The 21533-nt window shown below is 38.2% G+C and overlaps 1 protein-coding gene across 4 annotated transcripts in view; it reads right to left on the bottom strand.

Annotated features, from left to right (window-relative positions):
• The window catches only part of Tmem50b (transmembrane protein 50B), a 52819-nt gene that overhangs the window by 26343 nt on the left and 4943 nt on the right, over nucleotides 1–21533 (bottom strand). For all 4 annotated transcript variants that reach the window (XR_003301241.2, XM_026393583.2, XM_026393584.2 and 1 more), the window contains exons 2-3: nucleotides 3257–3389; nucleotides 831–943 (exon numbers count right to left, since the gene is read on the bottom strand). Coding sequence is in view for 3 of the 4 variants with exons in the window: in XM_026393583.2 (XP_026249368.1) it covers nucleotides 831–943; nucleotides 3257–3355 (212 nt within the window). In the remaining variant the exon portion in view is untranslated. The remainder of the gene's footprint in view (nucleotides 1–830; nucleotides 944–3256; nucleotides 3390–21533) is intronic.

Genomic DNA, 21533 nt, shown 5'->3' on the forward strand with positions numbered 1-21533 from the left:
AAAGAGTTAAACAGTTTCACTTTGTGCTAAAATTTAAGTGATTTTCTCTGATCCATTTCTTAAAATGATAGGAATCTTAGGGCACATATAATAAACAGGATACTTGATTCAGCTTCAATTTCCTTGTTTGAGTAAGGTGCATTAAGAGGACAGGAACTGTCTTCTCTTAGCAGTGTGAAGAAATATTAGAACAGTTTTGTTTTCCATAATATAACCTTTCTTTAAAATTCCTGACAGAATAAGAAAATTATATAATCTTTATGTTTAATATATATTTAAATTGTTAGAAGACATTGTGAAAATCTTTTATGAAGTGAAATAACCATTAAACCTGAAAGTGATTTATCAAAAAGAAAAGCCACAGACCAATATTATTTGAGGTCAATCCTGCCCTCACCCAAAATATGAGTACATGCAGTCAGGAAGCACATTTTAAAAAATTACCCTCCATGGTAAAAGTTCAATGTATAGATATACAACACATTTCATTAAATCTAAGATGCCATCAATATTGCCAAGAAAAATAATATTATCATTACTATTAAGATAATAAAACATGAAGAAATATAACTTGGTAACTAAAAAAATAATTTAACAAATACAAGGAGAAAAATCACATGATAATCTTTATAGATGATAAAAAGATATCTGACTAAATTCAACACTCATTCTTGGTTTAAAAAAAAAACTTAATTAAAGGGAAATTTAAATTTATCATGTCAGAGAACACTCCATCAATAAAATTTAAGTTATTAAAAAAAGCAGTAAACATTAAGAGGAAAATATTTTTTAAAAAATAATCTTGAATTGAGAATTACCTTTATACTTACATGAAGAAAGCCAATGTGGAAAAAACACCACATGTGTGAAAAGCATGGTTCAACTGTTCTGGCTTTGGATACACCACAGCTGCGTCAATCATGATCCACCAACCTGTGAAAAACTTAAGAAAGAGTCCAAGACATTAAAACACAAAAACTCTTGCTTAGTACAATATTTGCTCTTTAAAACTCCTTTTTCCCTACAGATCATATAAATGAGACAAAACATTTCTACTTTTCAGTTGTGGATGCTGAAATATAAAAGTAAGAATCCCATGTTTACTTGTTCTTTATAGCAGATGAAGTGAACCTATCTAATCAAATCTGAATAAGATTCTAAAGTTCTGCTGTCAGCGCTAGATTAAAAAATTTATTTGGGAATGGCTTATCTGTTTCTTCTACTACAATTACATGCAAGCTCTTTTACCTAACCAACATAACCAACTTCCTGATTATCTGATGTTTCTTTTCTCTATAGAACATTCCTTTTTAATACCCTCAAATTTTAACATTCCTCATTTGCTCCCACAAATGAGTTGTGCCAAGAGTCAGTTGTCATATCTCCAAAACTATTTAAGACCACAATTGTTTAATTTATGTTATTTAGCTAAACACTACATAACTGAGTGAGCTAAGTTGAACAGACCTAGTTCAATAAGCTGCTGAAGAATTTTTTTATTAATTTATTTTTTTTAGTTGTAGTTGGACACAATATCTTTATTTCACTTATTTATTTTTTATGTCGCGCTGAGGATTGAACCCAGGGTCTCGTGCGTCCGAGGAAAGCACTATACCACTGAGCCACAACCGTAGCCCCTGAAGAATTTCTTAGACAAATTGAGTATATGATTTTCTAAACTCCTGACATGATAAATTATGTAACCTTAATGTATAGTAAATTTTTAAAAATTGTTAAAAGACATCCATGAAAAGCTTCCAAACTCTTATGAAGTAAAATTCCTAATAAACCTGAAAAGGATTTTTTTTAAATATTTATTTTTTATCATTAGAATATCTTTATTTTATTCTTATGTGGTGCTGAGGATCAAACCCAGTGCCCCACGCATGCCAGGCAAGCGCGTTGCCACTTGAGCCACATCCCGAGCCCCAAGGATTTTTTTTAAAATATATATATATATATATATATATATATATATATTTTTTTTTTTTTTTTAGTGTAATTGGACACAATACCTTTATTTATTTATTTTTATGTGGTGCTGAGGATCAAACTCAGGGCCCCACACTTGCTAGGTGAGCACTCTACCGCTGAGCCACAACCCCAGCCACTGAAAAGGATTTAATGAGAAAGAAAAGCAAGTCCTAACCTCCCCAAAGTATTAGCCAACACAGTTAAAGAGCACATTGACAAAAATAAAAAACAACTGGGGTGGTGGCAGGTCTGTAATCCCAGCAATTCAGGAGGCTAAGGCAGGAGGATCTGAGGTTAAGGTTTGAGAAAAGCCTCAGCAACTTAGCAAGACACTGTCTCTTAAAAAAAAAAAAAAAAAGACTGAGGATGTGGCTCAGTGTCAATGGTAAAAGCACCTCTAGGCTCTATCTCAGTACAGAAAGAAAAACTTATAAACATCTAAAAGAATTCTGCATGCAGATTTCCTCACAATTATCTTTAGTTTCTACTCCACCTTAATTGATTTGATCTGGTTTGGATTTTTTATGGACTTTGAAAGAACCGTACGATGAAAGAGATGAATCTTAAAAATGTAAAACACTAAAATTTATTTCAAAAATATGCTTGGGAGGCAGGGCATGGTTGATAAAACTATAAAGTAAGATTGGTTGTGATTTGTTTCTGTTTTGTTTTTTGAAGATATATGATAGATATATGGGGAGGGGTGAGAAGCTCTTTATACCATCTCTATTTTTGCTTATATTCTTCACATTTTCAATAACAAAATGTTAAAAAAAAAAAAAGAAAGAAAAAGAAAACGAAGAGAAAGAAAATTAAGCAATAGTTTCCTCCACACATATCTTCCTCTTCCGGCCCTCAGCACTATAGCTGAGGTGTAAACAGAGAACCCAGTGCTTCCCCAGAGCAGCAGCTGGGTTTCAGGTCTGGTAGCCAGAGGACTTTACAGATGTCTGTAAATGGCAACAACTGGGTTACATCAAATTCTGAGTCTGAGGACGGTAACATACATATTGTATCATTATGTTAAAAATGTTACTGCCTATAATAATACATGTATTAATACTAGAACTGAAGAAAAGATCCTAAATTTAACAAATTTATGAAGTAAAATAGACCTAGGGCCTACCACACTCTGTAACAGTATCTAGAATCCTGATAATTAGCTTTACAAACAATGAAATAAAACAGCTCTGGAAATGTACTTACAGTTCAGAGGAACTAACATTAATTTCCAGAGCAAAACATGAAGCATAAATGTCACTAATCAGGCTCTCTCACTTACCAATATTCCTGCGACTACAGAAGCCACGGCGTTTCTTCTCTCACTCCAGTCAATACATTCACATTCTGGCCATCGGAAATTATCTAGGAAGCCTGCCATTCTTAGTCCTCAAGCATGGGTTTTTCATTAAATTCTGTATCATACAAAAAAAAAATAACTTATGGAAATGTTAAGAAGCAAAATATCTTATTCCTTTCTTAAAGCTTTAAGCATAAATTGACTTTAGAGCATATTCTACTATAATAAGAAAAAAAATCAGTACTTCAATAGGATGTGCATTAAGATGTACGTAGGATTGTGCTTCAACACAAGGGGGAGCTCACTATTTGCTAAATGGCACTAATGTTTTAACACCTCCCTATAAGGGGTGGGGGAGCAGCTCAAAGCTAGATCATCATGCAAATTCAATAAATTCAAGGTGCCACCTGACACATGCCTGTAATCCCAGCAGCTCAGGAGACTAAGGCAGGAGGATCATAAGTTGAAAGCCACATTCAGCAACTTGGTGAGGTCCTACTAAACTCATTGAGACCCTGTCTCTAAATAAAATACAAAAATGGGCTGGGGATGTAGCTCAGTGGTTGAGTGCCCCTGGGTTCAACCCCAGTACCAAAATATAAAGCAAGGCTATGGGTTCAGGTTTGATACACACACACACACACACACACACACACACACAATTAATTAATTAATTAATTAATTAATTTTAAAACCTGACCTATCAGTAAATCTGTAAATTTTCTGACACTTCTCCAATAGAGAGGTAGATCTATGCCCCACCCCTTAATCTGCATATAAACAATAAAGACCAGTTGATCAGGCCTGCCATAGTGGTACACACCTATAATCCCAGCTACTGGGGAGGTTGAGGCAGGAGGATTACAAATTGTAAACCAAGATGGGAAACTTAGCAAGACCATGTCTTTAAATTAAAAATAAAAAGGGCAAAGGGCCAGGCATGGTGGCATATACCTGCATCCTAGCAACTCTAGAGGCTGAGGCAGGAGGATATCAAGTTCAAAACTAGCCTCAGCAACTTGGCGAAGCCTAGAAGAACTTATTGAGTCCCTGCCTCAAAATAAAAAATTTTAAAAAGTGGGCAGGGGATGTGACTCAGTGGTTAAGTACTCCTGGGTTCAGTACCAAACTAAATAAATAAACAGGACTAAGTGCTCAGTAATAGAGCACTTGCCTAGAATGTAGTGTGGCCCTGGGTTAAATGTCCAGTATGGGGGTGGGGGGCCAATTAACCAAATGAAGGAAGTGATGCTAGGTACCTTCTGCCACTGTAACTTCCAAGATTAGATACAGAAAGCACTCCAGCTTCTACATGATTCTCTGGAACACCAGTGTGAGAGCCCTGAGTCATTGTGTACAACCTTCAAGGCTCCAATGCTGCAGTGAGACCAGATGTAGGTGTGCTGGCCAACAGTTCCAGCTGAGGTCTCAGACAACAGCTAACATGGACTGCCTTAATGTGTAAGACGCCTCCAGGTGTCCTAGCTATAGCATCACCCAAACTCTGAGGCTTCCCAGATGAGCTGCCAGTTACAGCAAATGGATGCATAATCATCTTGGCTATGTTCTTCCCAGATTCCTGACCCAAAGAATCTGAGAAGCATAACAAAATATCTGCTTTAAGCCCATAGATTTCAGAGTTAATTTACAATGCAATAATAGATAACAAATGAAAGAGATAATATGAATAGAGTCATTAGAGCGTAACATACTGTGGGAATTTTAAAAAACAGATTATATTCAAATAGGTGATTCAGAGCCACCAAAAATTCTAAAAAGAAAAAAAAAATGTAATGGAGCTTGAACCCAGGGGTGTTACCACTGAGCAACACCCCCATTCCTTAGAATTTTTTATTTTTAGACAGGGTCTTGCCAAGTTCCCCAAGATGGCCTCAAACTTATCATTCTCCTGCCTCAGCTTCTCAAATAGCTGAGGTTCTAGGTGCGGTGCCAGCAGGGATTTGACCGTGACAGAAAGAAAACACAATGAGTAGGACACAGTTTCATATAGCTTTCCCCTTGAGGAAAGCCATGACTCCCACTCCTAGCCCAGGGAGTTAACTGTGGTGCAGTGGCAATCTTATTGGCTTCAGATGTCAGAGGATGGAGTACACCAGAGCAGCAGGAAATAGTCGGGCAAAACCTTCGAAAGAAACAGGTCAGAAGAGAGAACTCTACATACTTTAATATAAATTTCTTTTACTTCCTAGCTAACACCTGAACAGCAGATGCACGGAGGAGCCTGCAAGGAATCCAACAGGAAATTACAAAAAAAAAAAAAAAACACTAAATGGCTAAAAGAACTAAAAGGAGATTCCAGCTACTGCTCACCTCAAACTCCATTTTGGAGTCTGAATCTCCACCAAGTGAGAGGGGATTAGTAAACACTCTGGGATTTCCAGATAAATCCTGACAAAGTACAAAATCAAGACTCCACAATTTCAAGCTGATGAGTCAATATTTTAAGTACCTGTTACAACAAAAAGCACTATAGACACATGAGATCAAGATATTCTGCAGACATATTAATGAAGTGTTAATAAAGAATTAAATATTAACTGACTAAGCAAGTACAAGGAAGGTCACCCTGAATTTAAGATAATAACTGAAGGTTAAAACAAAATGAAGGGCTGGGGCTGTAGTTCAGTGCTAGACCTCTTGCCCAGCATGTGTGAGGCACTGGGTTCGATTCTTAGCATGGCATAGGAATAAATAAAATAAAAGTCTATCAAAACCTAAAAGAAAAAAAAAACAATGTTAAATTCATTTTCTCTTATTAACCTATTATAAATAGTTCTAAAAGCAGGAAATATATAGCTATTTCCACATCTGATTTATGAAATAAGCCACAGTCTCCTCCTCCCTCCAGGGCTTAAGCTGGATGGACATTTATGGAGGGGGGCAAAGGAACAGCAAAACAAACTTATGCAAATAGCTATGAAGGAAATGGCACAGAGTCCTCAGAGAGAATAAAAAGAAGACCTATTTTAAAATGGGAGGTCAAGGAGAGCCTTTCTGAAGAGTTGAAATTTGCTAAAACTTAAAAACCTACTGAAATTTGAAAGCTGAGTAAAGTTAATCAGATTAAGGAGATGCAAAACAAGGAGAGCTCTGGTTCTAGCAAGGAAGGATTAGTTGATTCCAAAGAGAGTCATGATAAGTGAAGTAAGTTAGTGGAGCAAGTGGCTTGGAATAAAATTAGAGAAAAATAAGCACCAGATTCCATTAAAGATTAATATGAATCTCATCAAGGATTTGGGGTTTCATCGGGTGTAAAGGGGAAATTAACTGAATAACGTCAAGGAGAAGAGGATTAAGACACCAAGAGCCTAGGCACTACAGTAAGCAATTAGGAGGGGAAAAGGCTACTGTACTAACAACACTCTAAACTGGGAAGATCAACCTCCATGAGGGTTTTATCACTGATGCTAACCAAAATATAAACCTATTTTGTGACACAGTTTTGATTTAAGGAAAACTGGCAATACTAACCTAGTTCCCTGCCTTCAAGGAGAAACATGTATACAACATTCAGTATAAAATAATAGACCTTAGGAACTTAATGAAAGCAAAGAGTACTTAGATAAAATTTACATGTTCAATAATAGATCAAATGTTCAGGGCTAGGGTTGTGGCTCAGTGGTAGAACACTTGCCTAGCATGTGTGAGGCACTGGGTTCAATCCTCAGCACCGCATATAAATAAAATAAAGGTCCATTGACAACTAAAAAAATATTTTAAAAAAATTTAAATACTTTACTTAATGTAGGCTTAAAATTTGTTTTAGAAAAGACTTAATAAGGGACTGAAGTGTAGATCAGTGGCAGAGTGCTTGCCTAGCATGTATGAGGCACTGGTTTGATCCTCAGCACCACATAAAAAATAAATTAATAAACAAGATATTGTGTGTCCCTCTACAACTAAATAAATATTAAGAAAAAAAAAAACATAGAGGCTGGGGTTGTGGCTCAACAGTAGAATGCTCGTCTAGCATGTGAAGGCGCTGGGTTCCATCCTTAGCACTGAAAGTATCCCCACGAAAAGACACCTCGCTGGGAGAATTCCAATTTTATTGCAAAAAGCTGTGTGCTTATATAGAACTAAAGGGGAGATGGTAGGGCTTAGATAAATGGCAGGACACCCATTTATTGGCAAGTTCTTCCAGATATCAGTTCCCGCGCCCAGGAATTAGTTCTCATTGGGGCTAAGGTTCCCGCCAGCGAGGTTTAAAATTTAGCGCCGGCGGGAGAATTCACAAGGGCGGGAACTTTTCGCGCCACTGCAGAGAAGAAGAAGGTAGGAAGAAGAAGTCCTTAGACGCCATGTTGGGGTTTCTCTCTGGGGTATGGCTGCTGTTTACACTTTTCCCAACAAGCACCACATAAAAATAAATAAATAAAATCAAGGTATTGTGTCCAACTACAGTTAAAAATAAACAAAATAAAGATAACATTTAGGGACTGGGATTGTAGCTCAGTGGTAGACCGCTCCCCTCACACGAGCAGACCCTGGGTTCAATCCTCAGCACCACATAAAAATAAATAAGTCTAATAAAGGTACTGTGTCCAACTACAACTAAAAATACATTGAATAATATAAGGGTGGTAATGAATGATATTGAGAAAAAGATCATAAAAATGAAATTCATTTTCGATATATGAATCTATTATAAGTAGTTCTAAAAGCAGGAAATATATAGCTATCTATTGCATTATTTTCCTTTTAGGAAAAAAATTAATAGTATTTATATATAAACACACAAACATATATATGTATAAACACTGGGAAAATAAGGAAGGATAAACGCCAGTACTTTCATGTTATTATATAAGCGACTGATAGGATCAGTGTTTCTTTTGCTTTTTGTTTGCATATTTTTGAAGTTTGCTATGCTAAACGAGAATTATATTTTTGGGGGGAGGGGAAGGTACCAGGGATTGAATTCAGGGGCACTCGGCCACTGAGCCACATCCCCAGCCCTATTTTGTATTTTATTTAGAGACAGGGTCTTACTGAGTTGCTTGGGGCCTTGTTTTTGCTGAGGCTGGCTTTGAACTTGTGACCCTCCTGCCTCAGCCTCCAGAGCCGCTGAGATTATAGGTGTGTGACACAGCACCCAGCTAATGAATTATGTTTTTGAAAAATACAAAGTTTTTAAAAGTTACCATAATTAACACAATGAACTAGGTGATCTTAAGAGCCATTGCCAAGTAGGAATGACGCATCGAAATTTTCTTGTTGCTTAGAGGAAGGACTCTAAGCAACAAGAAATGGACTTGCCTTGGACATTTGCAGTGACATTGCATGTATGTTTGAGAAAGATGACCCTGCTCAAGGACCAGGGTGGATCAGGGTTTAGGGAGGATCCTACTGGACTAGGGTGGTTCCAGGTTTAAGGTGTACCCTGCTGGGAATAGGGAGTATCCTGCTGCCTCAGGCACGCCCGCTCCTTGAGTTCCCCTTGAGTTCTCCTGGGATTCAGAGAGTATTTGGGATTCAGAACGTGGATTTCCCCAGAACATGTGTAGAGTGCCGGTGTGAGTTGGGGAATAAAGAGTTGCTGTTTGAATCTACAAGGTGTATGGTGGCTCGTGATTTTGTACCCAGCCAGACTGCGGCAAAGTGATTCTTCTCATCTGCAACCTGCCCAGAAGCCTCCCGTATGATGTAATACATCTACAATTGCTTTTTATAAACTTAAAAAGACTTTTATAGATCAAGGAAATTCTTTGTATGCTCTCTCACAAAACTGACTCTGACCAATCAAAAAAGAAATTATTGAACTGGATCAGTGGTTGCTATCTTAAAAGATCCAAACTGCCTTGAAAGGCCCAAAGGCCCATGTGTCGAAAACTTGGTCCCCAGAATTTAGCACTACTGGGAAGTGGTAAAACTTTTAGGAGGCAGTGAGAGGAAGTTAGGTCATTGGGAGGGGCATGCCCATGAAGGGGTTAGTGGAACCCCAGCTCTTCCTGTCTCTCTTTTGTTTCCTGGCTACCATGAAGTGAACAGCCTCCTCCACTACCCACAACCACCATGATATACTTTGCTGCCACAGGCCCAAAGCAAGAGGGCCAAGCAACCATGAACTGGAATCTCTGAAACTCTGAGTCAAAATAAAACTTTCTTAAGTGATTATCTCAGGTTATTTTGTCAAGGTGATGGAAAGCTGACTAACACAGCGGTCTGACTCAAGTCTTATAATATATTAGACAGTAACTATTTCTATTTGTCAAGAGCCATCTTGGGCTATGTGTGGACCAAACCCACATCATAGCCAGTGAATAGGAAAATCTGGTATCTGGGAACCTCCAGTGACAATCCTGCTGGTTAAGACCACCCAGATACATGTAAATTTCCATTCAGCTCTGCCAGGTCCCACACAGCACCCCAGATAGGGTGACCTGCTGTAGCCACACAGCCTCTCAGAGATGGGTGTGGCCTGCCAAGATACCAACCAACCTGTTGACTGCAAGACATCATGAAGCAAGACTATACCCCTGAAACCTTATCCTTGCCTTTGATGTACCCCCTTAAATAAGCCACCGGAGCCATTTTCTAATTGTTCTGTTCCAGCTCCTGTATGGACTGGAAGATCCTATCAGGTACTCCCTTAAATCTATAATTCTGACTTTGTCTTTTATTTCTTCCCTAATTACTTCAGACATTATTTTCTCAGGTGGCTTATCCCCAACTGAACAGGAAAAATTACCCTGATGAGGTGCTGCCTGCCCTGCAATACCTATTACTGAGAGCCAACACTTTATAAAAGGAAACACAAGTCCTTCTAAAAGGGCATTTTAAGTGATTCAACTGTCAGAATTCCACTTTCAAAAACTCAGTTTAGGGGGAAAAAAGAAACTTGCAAAAGGCAAAAAGAAAAAATAACCATTAATATACAAACATGATCTGAGTAATCTTCTATGCATGAGAATCCCAAATAATATATCTAATTCATATGTTATTTAATCAGACTTCTTTAATACCATATCTTTGTTCATTCATCTCTCACCATTAGTTGTTCAATGATACTAGTATTGTAAGGCACTGAGTATTAAAAAAATGAGTAAGATAGTCAATGTAGGATTAGAGTTGTGGCTCACGGTGAAGCACTTGCCTAGCATGTGTGAGGCACTGGGTTTAATTCTCAGCACTGCATCTAAACAAATAAATAAAATAAAAGTCCATCAAGAACTTTAAAAATATTTTTAAAAGAGATAGTCACATAGAGAATAGTCAGAGACATTGTCAGAATAGCAAATAATTGCCTTATAATATGTGTATAATAGACATATACTATGTGCTATAATTTTTAAACTACTATAATAGAAAAAAATTTTAATTATTAGCAGGGCATGGTGCATGGTGGTACATTCCTGCAATACCAGTGACTCAGGAAGCTGAGGCAGAAAGATTACAAACTAGCCTGAGGGATTTAGCAAGACCATATCCCAAAACAGAAAATAAAAAGGAGCCAGGCATGGTAGTGCATACCTAAATCCCAGTGACTCAGGAACCTGAGACAGGAGGATGGCAGTTTAGCAAGGCCCTTAGCAACTTGGTGAGACTCTCTCTTGAAATAAATACAGAAAGAGCTCAAAATGTAGCTCAGTGGTAAAATACCCCTGGGTTCAATCCTCAGTACCAAATGAAATGAAATAAAATAAATTGGGCTGGGGACATAGTTCAGCAGTAAAGAGCCCTGGGTTTGATCCCCAGTTCTGGGGGTGGGGGCTTAGAGAACACTACTTGCCAGTAAGAGTTGAAGAAAGTTTGATAAGGAAGGAACTAATTGACCTGGGTTTTGAAGCATGAATAGGAGCTTGTCTGATAACAAAAAAATAAAATATGTGGAATTATATAGACCCAGAAGAATAGGATGGACTTTAAGTTAACTGTGGAAAGTGACAATGACCTGTTTGGAAGCCTCCTCAAATCTGAACTCTATCCTCTTAAGTCAGGGCTTGGCAAACATTTTCTATAAAGAACCAAATAGTTTACACATTAGGTTTTTGTTGGCCATATAATCTGTCACAACTATTCAACTTTGCTGTCATAGTGTGAAAGCAGCCATATGCGAAACATGAAGAAATGAGTGTGGCGTATTCTAATAAAGCCTGCCTTTACAAAAATAGTAGAAGGCCAGAGCTGCCCACGGGTTACAGTTTGTGGATGCTTGCTCTGAGCAACAGGAAACCACCAAGGTCTATAAGCAAGGAAGTGACAGGATCAGATCTGTAATTCAGAAGAGAATTTTGGTGGCAGCAAGGAGGAACTGAAGAGGAATGTTAAAGAGACACCTGCCATAGTTCTTTACGTAGAGAAAATAAGAATGCAAACTGAGACCAAGTTGTACAAACTAAGGAAAATGCTTTAGAAAAATATTAAGAGGGGGCTGGGAATGTGGCTCAAGCGGTAGCGCGCTCGCCTGGCATGCGTGTGGCCCGGGTTCGATCCTCAGCACCACATACAAACAAAGATGTCGTGTCCGCCGAAAACTAAAAAAAATATATATATTAAAAAAATTCTCTGGGGCTGGAGATGTGGCTCAGCGGTAGCGCGCTCGCCTGGCATGCGTGCGGCCCGGGTTCGATCCTCAGCACCACATACCAACAAAAAAATGTTGTGTCCGCCGAGAACTAAAAAAAATAAATAAATATTAAAAAAAAAAATTCTCTCTCTCTCTCCCTCTCTCTCTCTCTAAAAAAAAAAAAAATATTAAGAGGTGTTAGCAATAGGCAGGAAGAAGTTAAAAAGACATTAGGTTTCTTGGTTAGGTGTCCAGAGGCTAGTGAAAAACCATTAATCAAAACAGGGACTGGAGGACTGAAATGGAATAAATCAAACACCATGCATGTATGATTTTCTGAATATGAACCCAACTACTATGTATAACTATAATGCTCCAATTGGGGGGAAAAAAGTGGGGCGGGGGACTATTAAGAGGGAGAATGGGAGAGAGTTAGATGGGGAGTGATATAGTTGATATTAATGAAGGACATGCAGTATGGGGATGTACAGAGGACAACTGAAATTTGAAAGAGTGGTTTAAGGCAGAGATAAAGATTATAAAGGTTCTCAATAATAAGGCAATACCTGAAATCATGAAGGTAGCTAAGGTATCTCAAGGAGAAAAGGTAGAAGAGGATTGGGTTTCAAATCAGTGTTTACCTCTCAAAATTTCCTGTCTTCCTTGAATTAGTATGTGTCTAGCATGAGAGGAGACCTTCACAAACATTAAATCAGCAAAAGCTCCTCAAGAGCATGTTCTGGATATTTATAGAATGTCTCCTATGGGCAAGGCACAGGGGGGAAATAAAGATTAATAAAACTTAGTCTTCGTCATCAGGGGATTTACATGCTAGTACAATAATCAGTTAACACTTTTTAAAATTAAATTATAATTTTATCATTTAAAAATCTGTTACAAGGCTGGGGTTGTTGCTCAATGGTAGAATGTTTGCCTAGTATGTATAAGGCACTGGGTTTGATACTATGCACCAATACAAATAAATAAATAAAGGTCCATCAACAACTAAAAACAATTTTAAAAACATGTTACAAAAAATCAATGCAATAATAAAATAGAAAAATAATTCAAGATACTGGTCTACACAGCCAGAGCAAAACAAATTTAATCAAACAAAAAAAACAGAATCTAAGCCAGGCGTGTGGCACATGCCTGGGATCAGCACCTCAGCCAGCTGAGGCAGGAGGACCATGAGTTCAAAGCCAGCCTCAACAAATGTGAGGTACCAAGCAACTCAGTGAGACCCTGTCTCTAAATACAAAAATGGACAGGGGATATGGCTCAGTGGTTGAGTGCCTGAGTTCAAAACCCCCCACCCAAAAAAAAATATATATGATAAAATAGAATCTATATCTTCCCACTACTACTGTTACTACCACCAGCACTGACTATTAGTTATAGGTTGTTTACAGAAGCCAAGCTCTTTACAGGCTACTCCTCTCTTCTTAGAAATATCCTTTACATGAGTATTCCTTAGTCAGTTATTATTATTATCCTCACATTATTGAAAAGGTTTAGAGAATAGTTAGCTTGCCAAGGTCACACAGTTAGCAAGGGGAAAAGCAGGCTTTCCACTAAAGTTCACATGTGATTCCAAAATCTGTGCTCATGACCATCACACTCTATTGGCGTCCATCAGGTATAGTGTCATAGCATTTCTCTCATTTCAGATTTCATGGGGAGACAGTTAGTGTCTTGCCTATAATGAAGACAGTAGAAGAACATGAACAAGAAAAGAAATATCCCCTATCTAAAGGAACACTGTAAGCACTTGGAAAGAGAAGACAGCAGTCTGCAATGACCTTGATGATTACTGCTGAATCAAACCTTGCCAGCAGAATCTGAAGAACACAGTTTTCTTCTTGAGTTAGGTATAAACCTAGTTTCTAAGCACTCCCAATGTGAATGTTTTATAGGTCTTAAAATCTAACAACATTAATTATTCAGAGATCTAAGGACTTTTTTAAAAAACATTTTACATATTTAATCTCAGGGAATACTTACTTACCTACTGAATTGTAGATCACAAAAAAAAAGAAAAAAAATTAGCAAGCACCCCAATTTGTGTGAAAAATTTACATTAAAAATCAAAGTAAAAGAGTGTGAATTTTTCAGGAGACTTTATTTTATAACTGCCCTCAGAAGTATCTTTTTTTTAACAACTTTTAATTACTAAAAAAATGTAGATTATTTGGTGACTCCTCCCCTCCACTGCTTCTCAATGATTTATAACTTTAAACTCCCAGTCCCAGATTCATACATTCAACTGCCTGTTTGACATCTTGTCTGTCTCAAAATCATCTTAAAATCAATGTGTCTAAACCTGAGTTCAATTCTCTTCCAAACATGACCCTACTCTGGCTTCTCTACAATGAATGAACCACCATTCACTCAGTTACACAAGTTAGAAACCCAGGCATCTTCCTTGCTATTTCTCTCTCAACTCTCACATCCAATCTACCACCTGATACATCCTAAATGATTCTTGAGTCTAATTTAATTTCTGTCCATCTCCACCACCACCATGACCTGAGTACTGTTCTCTCTCATCTGTCCTATTACAATAGCCTCCCAACTGACCTATCCATGTGCACTGCTTCCCTCATCAATCAGACCTCCATACTGGAGCTGGAATGACTTTTTATAAAATAGAACAAATCTGGTTATCTTCCTCCCGCTTAAAACATTTAAATTGTCTTCTCATCTGACTTAACATAAAGACAAAAACTCCATAGAGTTTTGTCCTTCCTCATAATAAATTTTCTCTTTCCTCTAGTTAGTAACACTGGTTTCTCTTAGTGCCTCATAATTGCCAAATCACCCCATCTAAAACCCATGCCATCTGTTTGATACCCTTCCATCCCCAGCTCACCTAATTAACTTTCACTCATATGTAAATGACAGCTGAGAAGTCCATTTTCAGCAAATACCAGTTTTCTCTTCATTCACTCAACATTTATTCAGGGTGCCTACTACATTTCAGGAACTGTTCTCGGCACTTAAGGTTCATTAATGAACAGACATAAAGCACTGGCTTTAAGGAACTTATTAAGAAGGAGAAAGAGAGAAAACATAATAAATAAATTATAGATCATGTGATCAGGTGATTAATGCCACTGGGATGGGAGCAGGGCAGGGACAGAGCAGAGTAAGGGGTACTGGATGTATAGTGGTAGAGTGGACAGATGAAATGCCAAACTGGCAGCCAAGGAAGGTCCCATTGAGAAAATAACACCTGAGCCAAGACCTGAAGGTGAGGAGGGAGTTAGTCCTATCAAGATCTGCAGAGAATAAATGCCAGGGCAAGAGTCCTAAGGTCATAGTGCCTGGTTAGGCAAGGAACAACAGGGAAGCCAGTGTGGCTGAGATGAGTCAATGAGAGGAAAAAGTAGAAGAAAATGAGATCAGAGAGGTCACAGATCATTAAAGAGCCTTGCAGGCCACTGTGAGAACTCTGGTTTTTACTGACTAAAGTAAGGAGTCATAAGGTTCTGAGCAGAGCACTTACATTTAAAATAATCCCTTTGGCTGTTGTGGGAAGAACAGACTCTAGGGGGAAGAGTGGAAAGAGAAAGACCAGTTAAGAGACTACTGAAATTATCCAAGTGAAAGAAGATACTGATTTCCATGACCTCTGAATTCCATGAGAAGATGGACTCCCCTTCTATCATTTCATTCTTAATTTTAATATTTAACACCTCCATTACTACTCACATATTTTCCCAGAGCCTCCCACAGTACCTGACATAAAGTAGGTATTGAATGACTAAGTCTATTAAAATTTTCACAGAGTGAAATGCAATACCTGCCTTATTCTATGACAGAAATAAAGTCTACTTTATCACTAAGCTTTTTAAACTAACAATTTTCATGTACAAGTATGATTTGTCAATTAAAAATAATAAATAAGGGCTGGGAATGTGGCTCAAGCGGTAGCACGCTCGCCTGGCATGCGTGAGGCCCGGGTTCGATCCTCAGCACCACATACGAAAATAAAAATGTTGTGTCCACCAAAAACTAAAAAATATTTAAAAATTCTCTCTCTCTCTCTCTCTCTTAAAAAAAATAATAATAATAAATAAGCTGATGGTGAAAAAAATGACTCTAACAGGAAAAGAACAATATTATGCCATAGTGTCTAATTCCAATTTAACAAACTGATAAAATGGCTTAAATCCTTTTTTGGCCTAAAATTTGGTTACTTAAATAAGGGAGTCTGTTTTTACATAATAGAATTTTCCCTCAGCTGGGTACAGTGGCACATGCCTGTAATTCCAGCAACTGGGGAAACTGAGGCAGGAGAGTCACAAGTTCAAGGCCAACCTCATCAACTTAGTGAGACCCTGTCTAAAAATTAAAAAAAAAAAAACACAAGGGCTAATAATGTAGCTCAGTGGCAAACACCCCTAGGTTCAGTCCCCATACCCAATCATCATCATCATCATCATCATCATCATCAATAAACTGACCACTTATAAAAACTAGAAATAAGAAACATCATTTTGGTGACAAAAAAATTTGCTGTGACACTATACTCAAACACATTATTTCCTAAAATCATCCTCCCTGCTTCCAAGTCTATATGTTACCAGAATTTTCTCTCTAAATCTCAAATTGGATCATGCATCCATGCAAAATTTGCCACAGCCTATAAGCTAAAGTCTAATATAATATAAACAGAGTACTTAATATTCTTCCCTTAATATGATGTTCCTAACTCCCACTACTTCGACATACTCTCTACTGCAATCATAAAGAAATAGTAGGGAGAAGGCACACTATTTGTTGAATACCTACTTTTAGTGAAGCAAACTGCAAAATACCTTATATACATAAATATGTATTTTCAAAATATATTTTACACACAGACACACACACAGAGCTCCCCTTCCTTGGAATGCCCCATTCATTTTGTATCTACAGGCAAACTTCCAATTCAACCTTTAGGACTCATATCAAATCACAGGCATCATAGCTTAAATGCTTTGATGGGTGGTTTTCTGAGGGGTGTTTGTTCATTTATTCATTTATTTTAAAAATTGTACAGTCATCATATTGCAAAGTAATTATCTAATGTGTATGTTCAACAAAGAGAACTCAAACACTTGGGGGGGATGGGGGGAATGAACATGGGAAGCCCTGCTTCTAATCCTGGCTCTGACATTTGCTAATTGTACAACACTGCCTGACCAGGGGTTGCTCTAAACCAGTTGTCTCCATATAGGCCCATGGACCACTGTACCAGGCTATCTTTACACTCATGAGCAAAATTTTAAGTGAAAGAAAAAAAAAAGGGGTGTGTGTGTGTGTGTGTGTGTGTGTGTATTGGGGGCAGGGGGTAAATGGAACACTCCCTTAAAAGATCAGAAAGTCAGGAATAAGAACAAAACTCCATATTTTTAAATTTCCCAATTTAGAAAATTCCCCTCACTAATGATCAGCAAAGTACAGTAATCATTGCACCAAATTACCTCCAGGGTCCCTTCCATTGTTAAGACTCAAAGCATGGTATCTCTCTGGTAATAGAGCAATCTCCAAGAGCAATATGAGGTAGAAACTTCAAAGGATTTCATCATTAATTTCATGTATGTCAAAAACACACTATTAATAAATGAACTGTGTAAACCTTGACTGATCATGGTTCAACAAAAATTATTTTAAAGGCAGTCTTCAGTCAATGAGGGAAATCTGAGCACAGGTCAGACATCAGAAAATACTACAGAACTATTTCCTTGGATGTAATAATGGTAGAACTGTGAGTTTGTAAAGAAAATTGCCTTGTTTATAAATTTATTGCTATGTCTGAATGTTGGTATGCCCCCAAATTTCAAATATGAAGATCCTAACCCTCACCCAAGGTGATGGTATAGGGAGATGGGGGCCTTTAGGAGTGATTAGGTCAGAAGAGTAGAGCCCTCATAAGTCGAATTAGTGTCTTAAAAAAAAAGAGGCCCACCAAGAGATCCTTTCAAGCTTCCATCACATGAGGATACAATCAGATGGCTTTGTCTATGAACCAGCCAGCCTTCACCAGACACCAAATGTTCCAGCACCTTGATCTTGGACTTCCCAGTCTTCTGAACTATGAAAAGTAAATTTGTTACTTATAAGTTACCCAGTTTATGGTATAGTGTTATAGCAGCCCAAATGGACTAAGTCAGAAAGCCAAAAAGTGTAACACTTAAAAATGTGAAGGCAGCTGTGGAAATGGGTAAGAGGTAAGGCTAAAAGTTTGGAGGTGCATGCTGCAAAAAGGTTACCTTGTCACAATGAACCATTCTGTGACTAGTGAAAGCTCAGAAGGAAGAGGAGTGTTGCAACAGAGCCTCAATTTTCTGCAGTGGGAAAAGGGGTTATGAACAGAAGGTTGGCAGAAATATGGACAATAGGACCATTCCATTGATATCTTGGACAGAGATGAGAAACCTATCATGGGACAATAAAGGAAAGGCAATCATTACTACAAAGTATCAAAGAACTTGGTTTGCCAGGTACAGTGGCATACACCTATAATCCCAGTGGCTAGGGAGGCTGAGGCAGGAGGATCACCAGTTCAAAGCCAGCCTCAGCAACAGCAAGGTACTAACCAACTCAGTGAGACCCCTGTCTCTAAATAAAATACAAAATAGGGCTGGGGCTGGGGCTGAGTGGTCAAGTACCACTGAGTTCAATTCCCAGTACCAAAAAAAAAAAAAGAACTTGGTTAAATTATGTTTTTATTTTAGTCTTTTATGGAAGGTAAAGGTTGTGAGTATTTGACTAAGAAAAATGTTATTTTGTTTTGGTAAAACAGATTCTTGCTATGTTGTCCAGGCTGCCATCAAACTTCTGGGCTCAAAAAAATCCTCCTGCTTCAGCCTCCTGAGTACCTGGGACAGAGGGGGCTGGCTAAGGAAATTTCTAAGCAATGTTGACAATGTGACTTGGTGTCTCTGGTGTGCTTATACTAAAATGTACAAAGACAAAAATAACTTAAAAATGGAATTGTTAACCAAAAAACAAGCAGAACTTAAAAACAGAAAATTTTCTCAGCCTATCCATACAGAAAAAAATTAGTAAGAGAAAACAAGGATGTGGTCAAGTGACCATCAGATAAGGAGATTAGTACAGAAGAGTCCTCTCAGTAGAAGCCAGGTGTTATTCACCAAGACATCAAGAAGAACCTCAAAAGTAACTGAGAAATCATCAGGACTGCCACCCCATTACAGATCCCAAATTCAAAAGCTGTAGCAAGGAGTAAATCACGCATGCTGACAATGTCAGCAACATTCTACCACACAGTTTAGGAAAATAATAATAATGTAAACCAAATGTGGTAAGATATTAAAAATGTCAAAGTTACTGTTCTTTCAGTAAACTACTCCGAATGTTTCAATGTTTTGTTTTATTTTTTAATAAAAAGGTGGGGGGGGCTGGGGTTGTGGCTCAGTGGTAGAGTGCTGTCCTCCCATACATGCAAGGTCCTAGGTTCGATCCTCAGCACCACATAAAAATAAATAAGTAAAATAAAGGTATTGTGTCCAACTACCATTAAAAAAATAAAAAAATAAAATAAAAGGAAAAAAGTAGGGGGAAAAAACAGAATTACCACAGCAATGCAGATGACTACTATATAATCCAAGAGCTGATCCAGCCAGAGCAAAATTATTCAATTTACTCACCAAGGACATCCTTTCCTGACTCCCTAGGTGGAGCTCTGCTTAGTCATCTTTGCATCCTCTGGAGTTGCTTAGTTCAGAGAAACTGGTTCCAGGTTTACAGTTTTTAACCCACATAGGCAAAAGGGAACCCTACTGGGGAGTAGTACTGGGAAAGCAAAGTCATTAAGATGGATTCAGAAAAGATCTACAGGAAGAATATTTCTAAAGAGCTCAAAGAAACGAACACCTTCAGGAAGCTAAAAGCATGATCCTTACAGTTGATGCCAACCTAGGCTAAATGCTACCCACAGCCTCCTTCCCTGCTGTGCCTCCTTGGACAGGTTTATTCATCCACTCCATTCTTCCTGGACTAACCATGTGCCAGGAACCATTCAAGCTTCAAAGTTCCCCCAGGCTATGGTCTTCTGGTATGTAAACTGGAGTAATGGTCACATGCTCCTCAGAAAGTGAAAATTAATGAGAACAGAGAGCACATGTGGGCACTGTATCCTGTCAGTCAAGCACAAAAGACCACATACAGACATATGATTGCTTTGTAGAAGGCATTCTGTTCCTGACAGCATCACCAGAACTCTGAAGAAAAACCTGTACGGTTTCGGGTTGAACACGGTACATTACATATACGCATCTCATTTTTGCTCACTCCTGAAACCGCACTAAAACTACAGTAAAGGGAGTTTAAAAAAAAAAAAAAATCAACTCCTGCTGGCACAGTGGTGCACACCTACAATCCCAGCAACTCAGGAGGCTAAGGCAAGAGGATCACAAGTTTGAGGCCAGCCTCAGCAACTTGGCAACTTCTCCTTCTCTCTTCATGGAGTTGGCAACTGACAAGTGGGTTTTTTTTTCTTATTTCTTATATTATGGACTGGGAAATACCAGATCCAACAGACAATGCAGGTATCACACTGAAAATTAGACATAAGGGACTATATGCTAAATGGAGACAGTCTCAGCCTCTGTCTGCTTAAGAGACTGGCAGCCAGATCCTCTCCCTCCAACCAGCCAAGGAAATGCTTCTCTTGAGAATGTGACGACCTTAAGAAACAGGGTATAAACATACTGGTAACAGGGTTTCCTTAACCTATCACCAAGCCAGATCACTGCAGTGAAACACACAGCTAAAAAGCCTCATCTATTCCCTCAGAGCTGGCTATCACCTCTTTAGTCCCCTATTCTTATTCATAAACAGAGTCAAGAATTACTATTCACCTAAGGAAACCTTTAATACATGAGACACACAGAGGAAAAAAAGCAGCTTGGGAACCAGGAGCTATTGCAAGCCTGTAATCCCAGCTACTCAGGAGCCTGAGGTAGGAGGGTGGCAAATTCAAGACCAATCTGGGTAACACAGAGACTTTATCTCAAAATAAAAAATAAATAAATTAAATCCTAGCAGCTTTGGAGGCTGAGGCAAGAGAATAGCAAGTTCAAAGCCAGCCTCAGCAACTCAGTGAGGCCCTAAGCAATTTAGCAAGACCCTGTCTCAAAATAAAAATTAAAAGGGGGGCTGTGGCTGTGGCTTAGTGGTAGAGCACTTGCCTGGCATGGGTTCAATTCTCAGCACTGCATATAAATAAATAAAATAAAGGTCTATCAACAACTAAATAATGTTTAAAAAAATAAAAAGAGTTAGGAATGTGGCTCAGTGGTTAAATGCCCCAGGTTCAATCTCTGGTACAATAAATAAATAAATGGGACTAAGGATATAGCTCAGTAACAAAGAGCCCCTGGGATCAATCCCTAGGAATGATTAAAAAATAATAATAATAATAAAGCAGCTTGGAACAAATCATGCAGGAAGAGAAAACTTAAATAACTCTAACCTCAGGGAAAAGAAACAATGTTATCCTAAGAAACATTGAGACTAAAAACAATACCTTTGGAATTTAAAAACAAGACAGTGCAAACTTTTTTTAAAATCTAAACTGAAAGAGAAAATAAGAGTTAAGAAAATATAGCAGTAGGGCTGGAATTGTGGCTCAGTGGTAGAACGCTCGCCTAGCACAGGCAGGACCCGGGTTCGATCCTCAGCACCACATAAAAATAAAGGCATTGTGTTGTGTCT

Source organism: Urocitellus parryii, chromosome 2 (genome assembly GCF_045843805.1).
Source record: "Urocitellus parryii isolate mUroPar1 chromosome 2, mUroPar1.hap1, whole genome shotgun sequence".
Classification (NCBI taxonomy): Eukaryota; Metazoa; Chordata; class Mammalia; order Rodentia; family Sciuridae; genus Urocitellus; species Urocitellus parryii.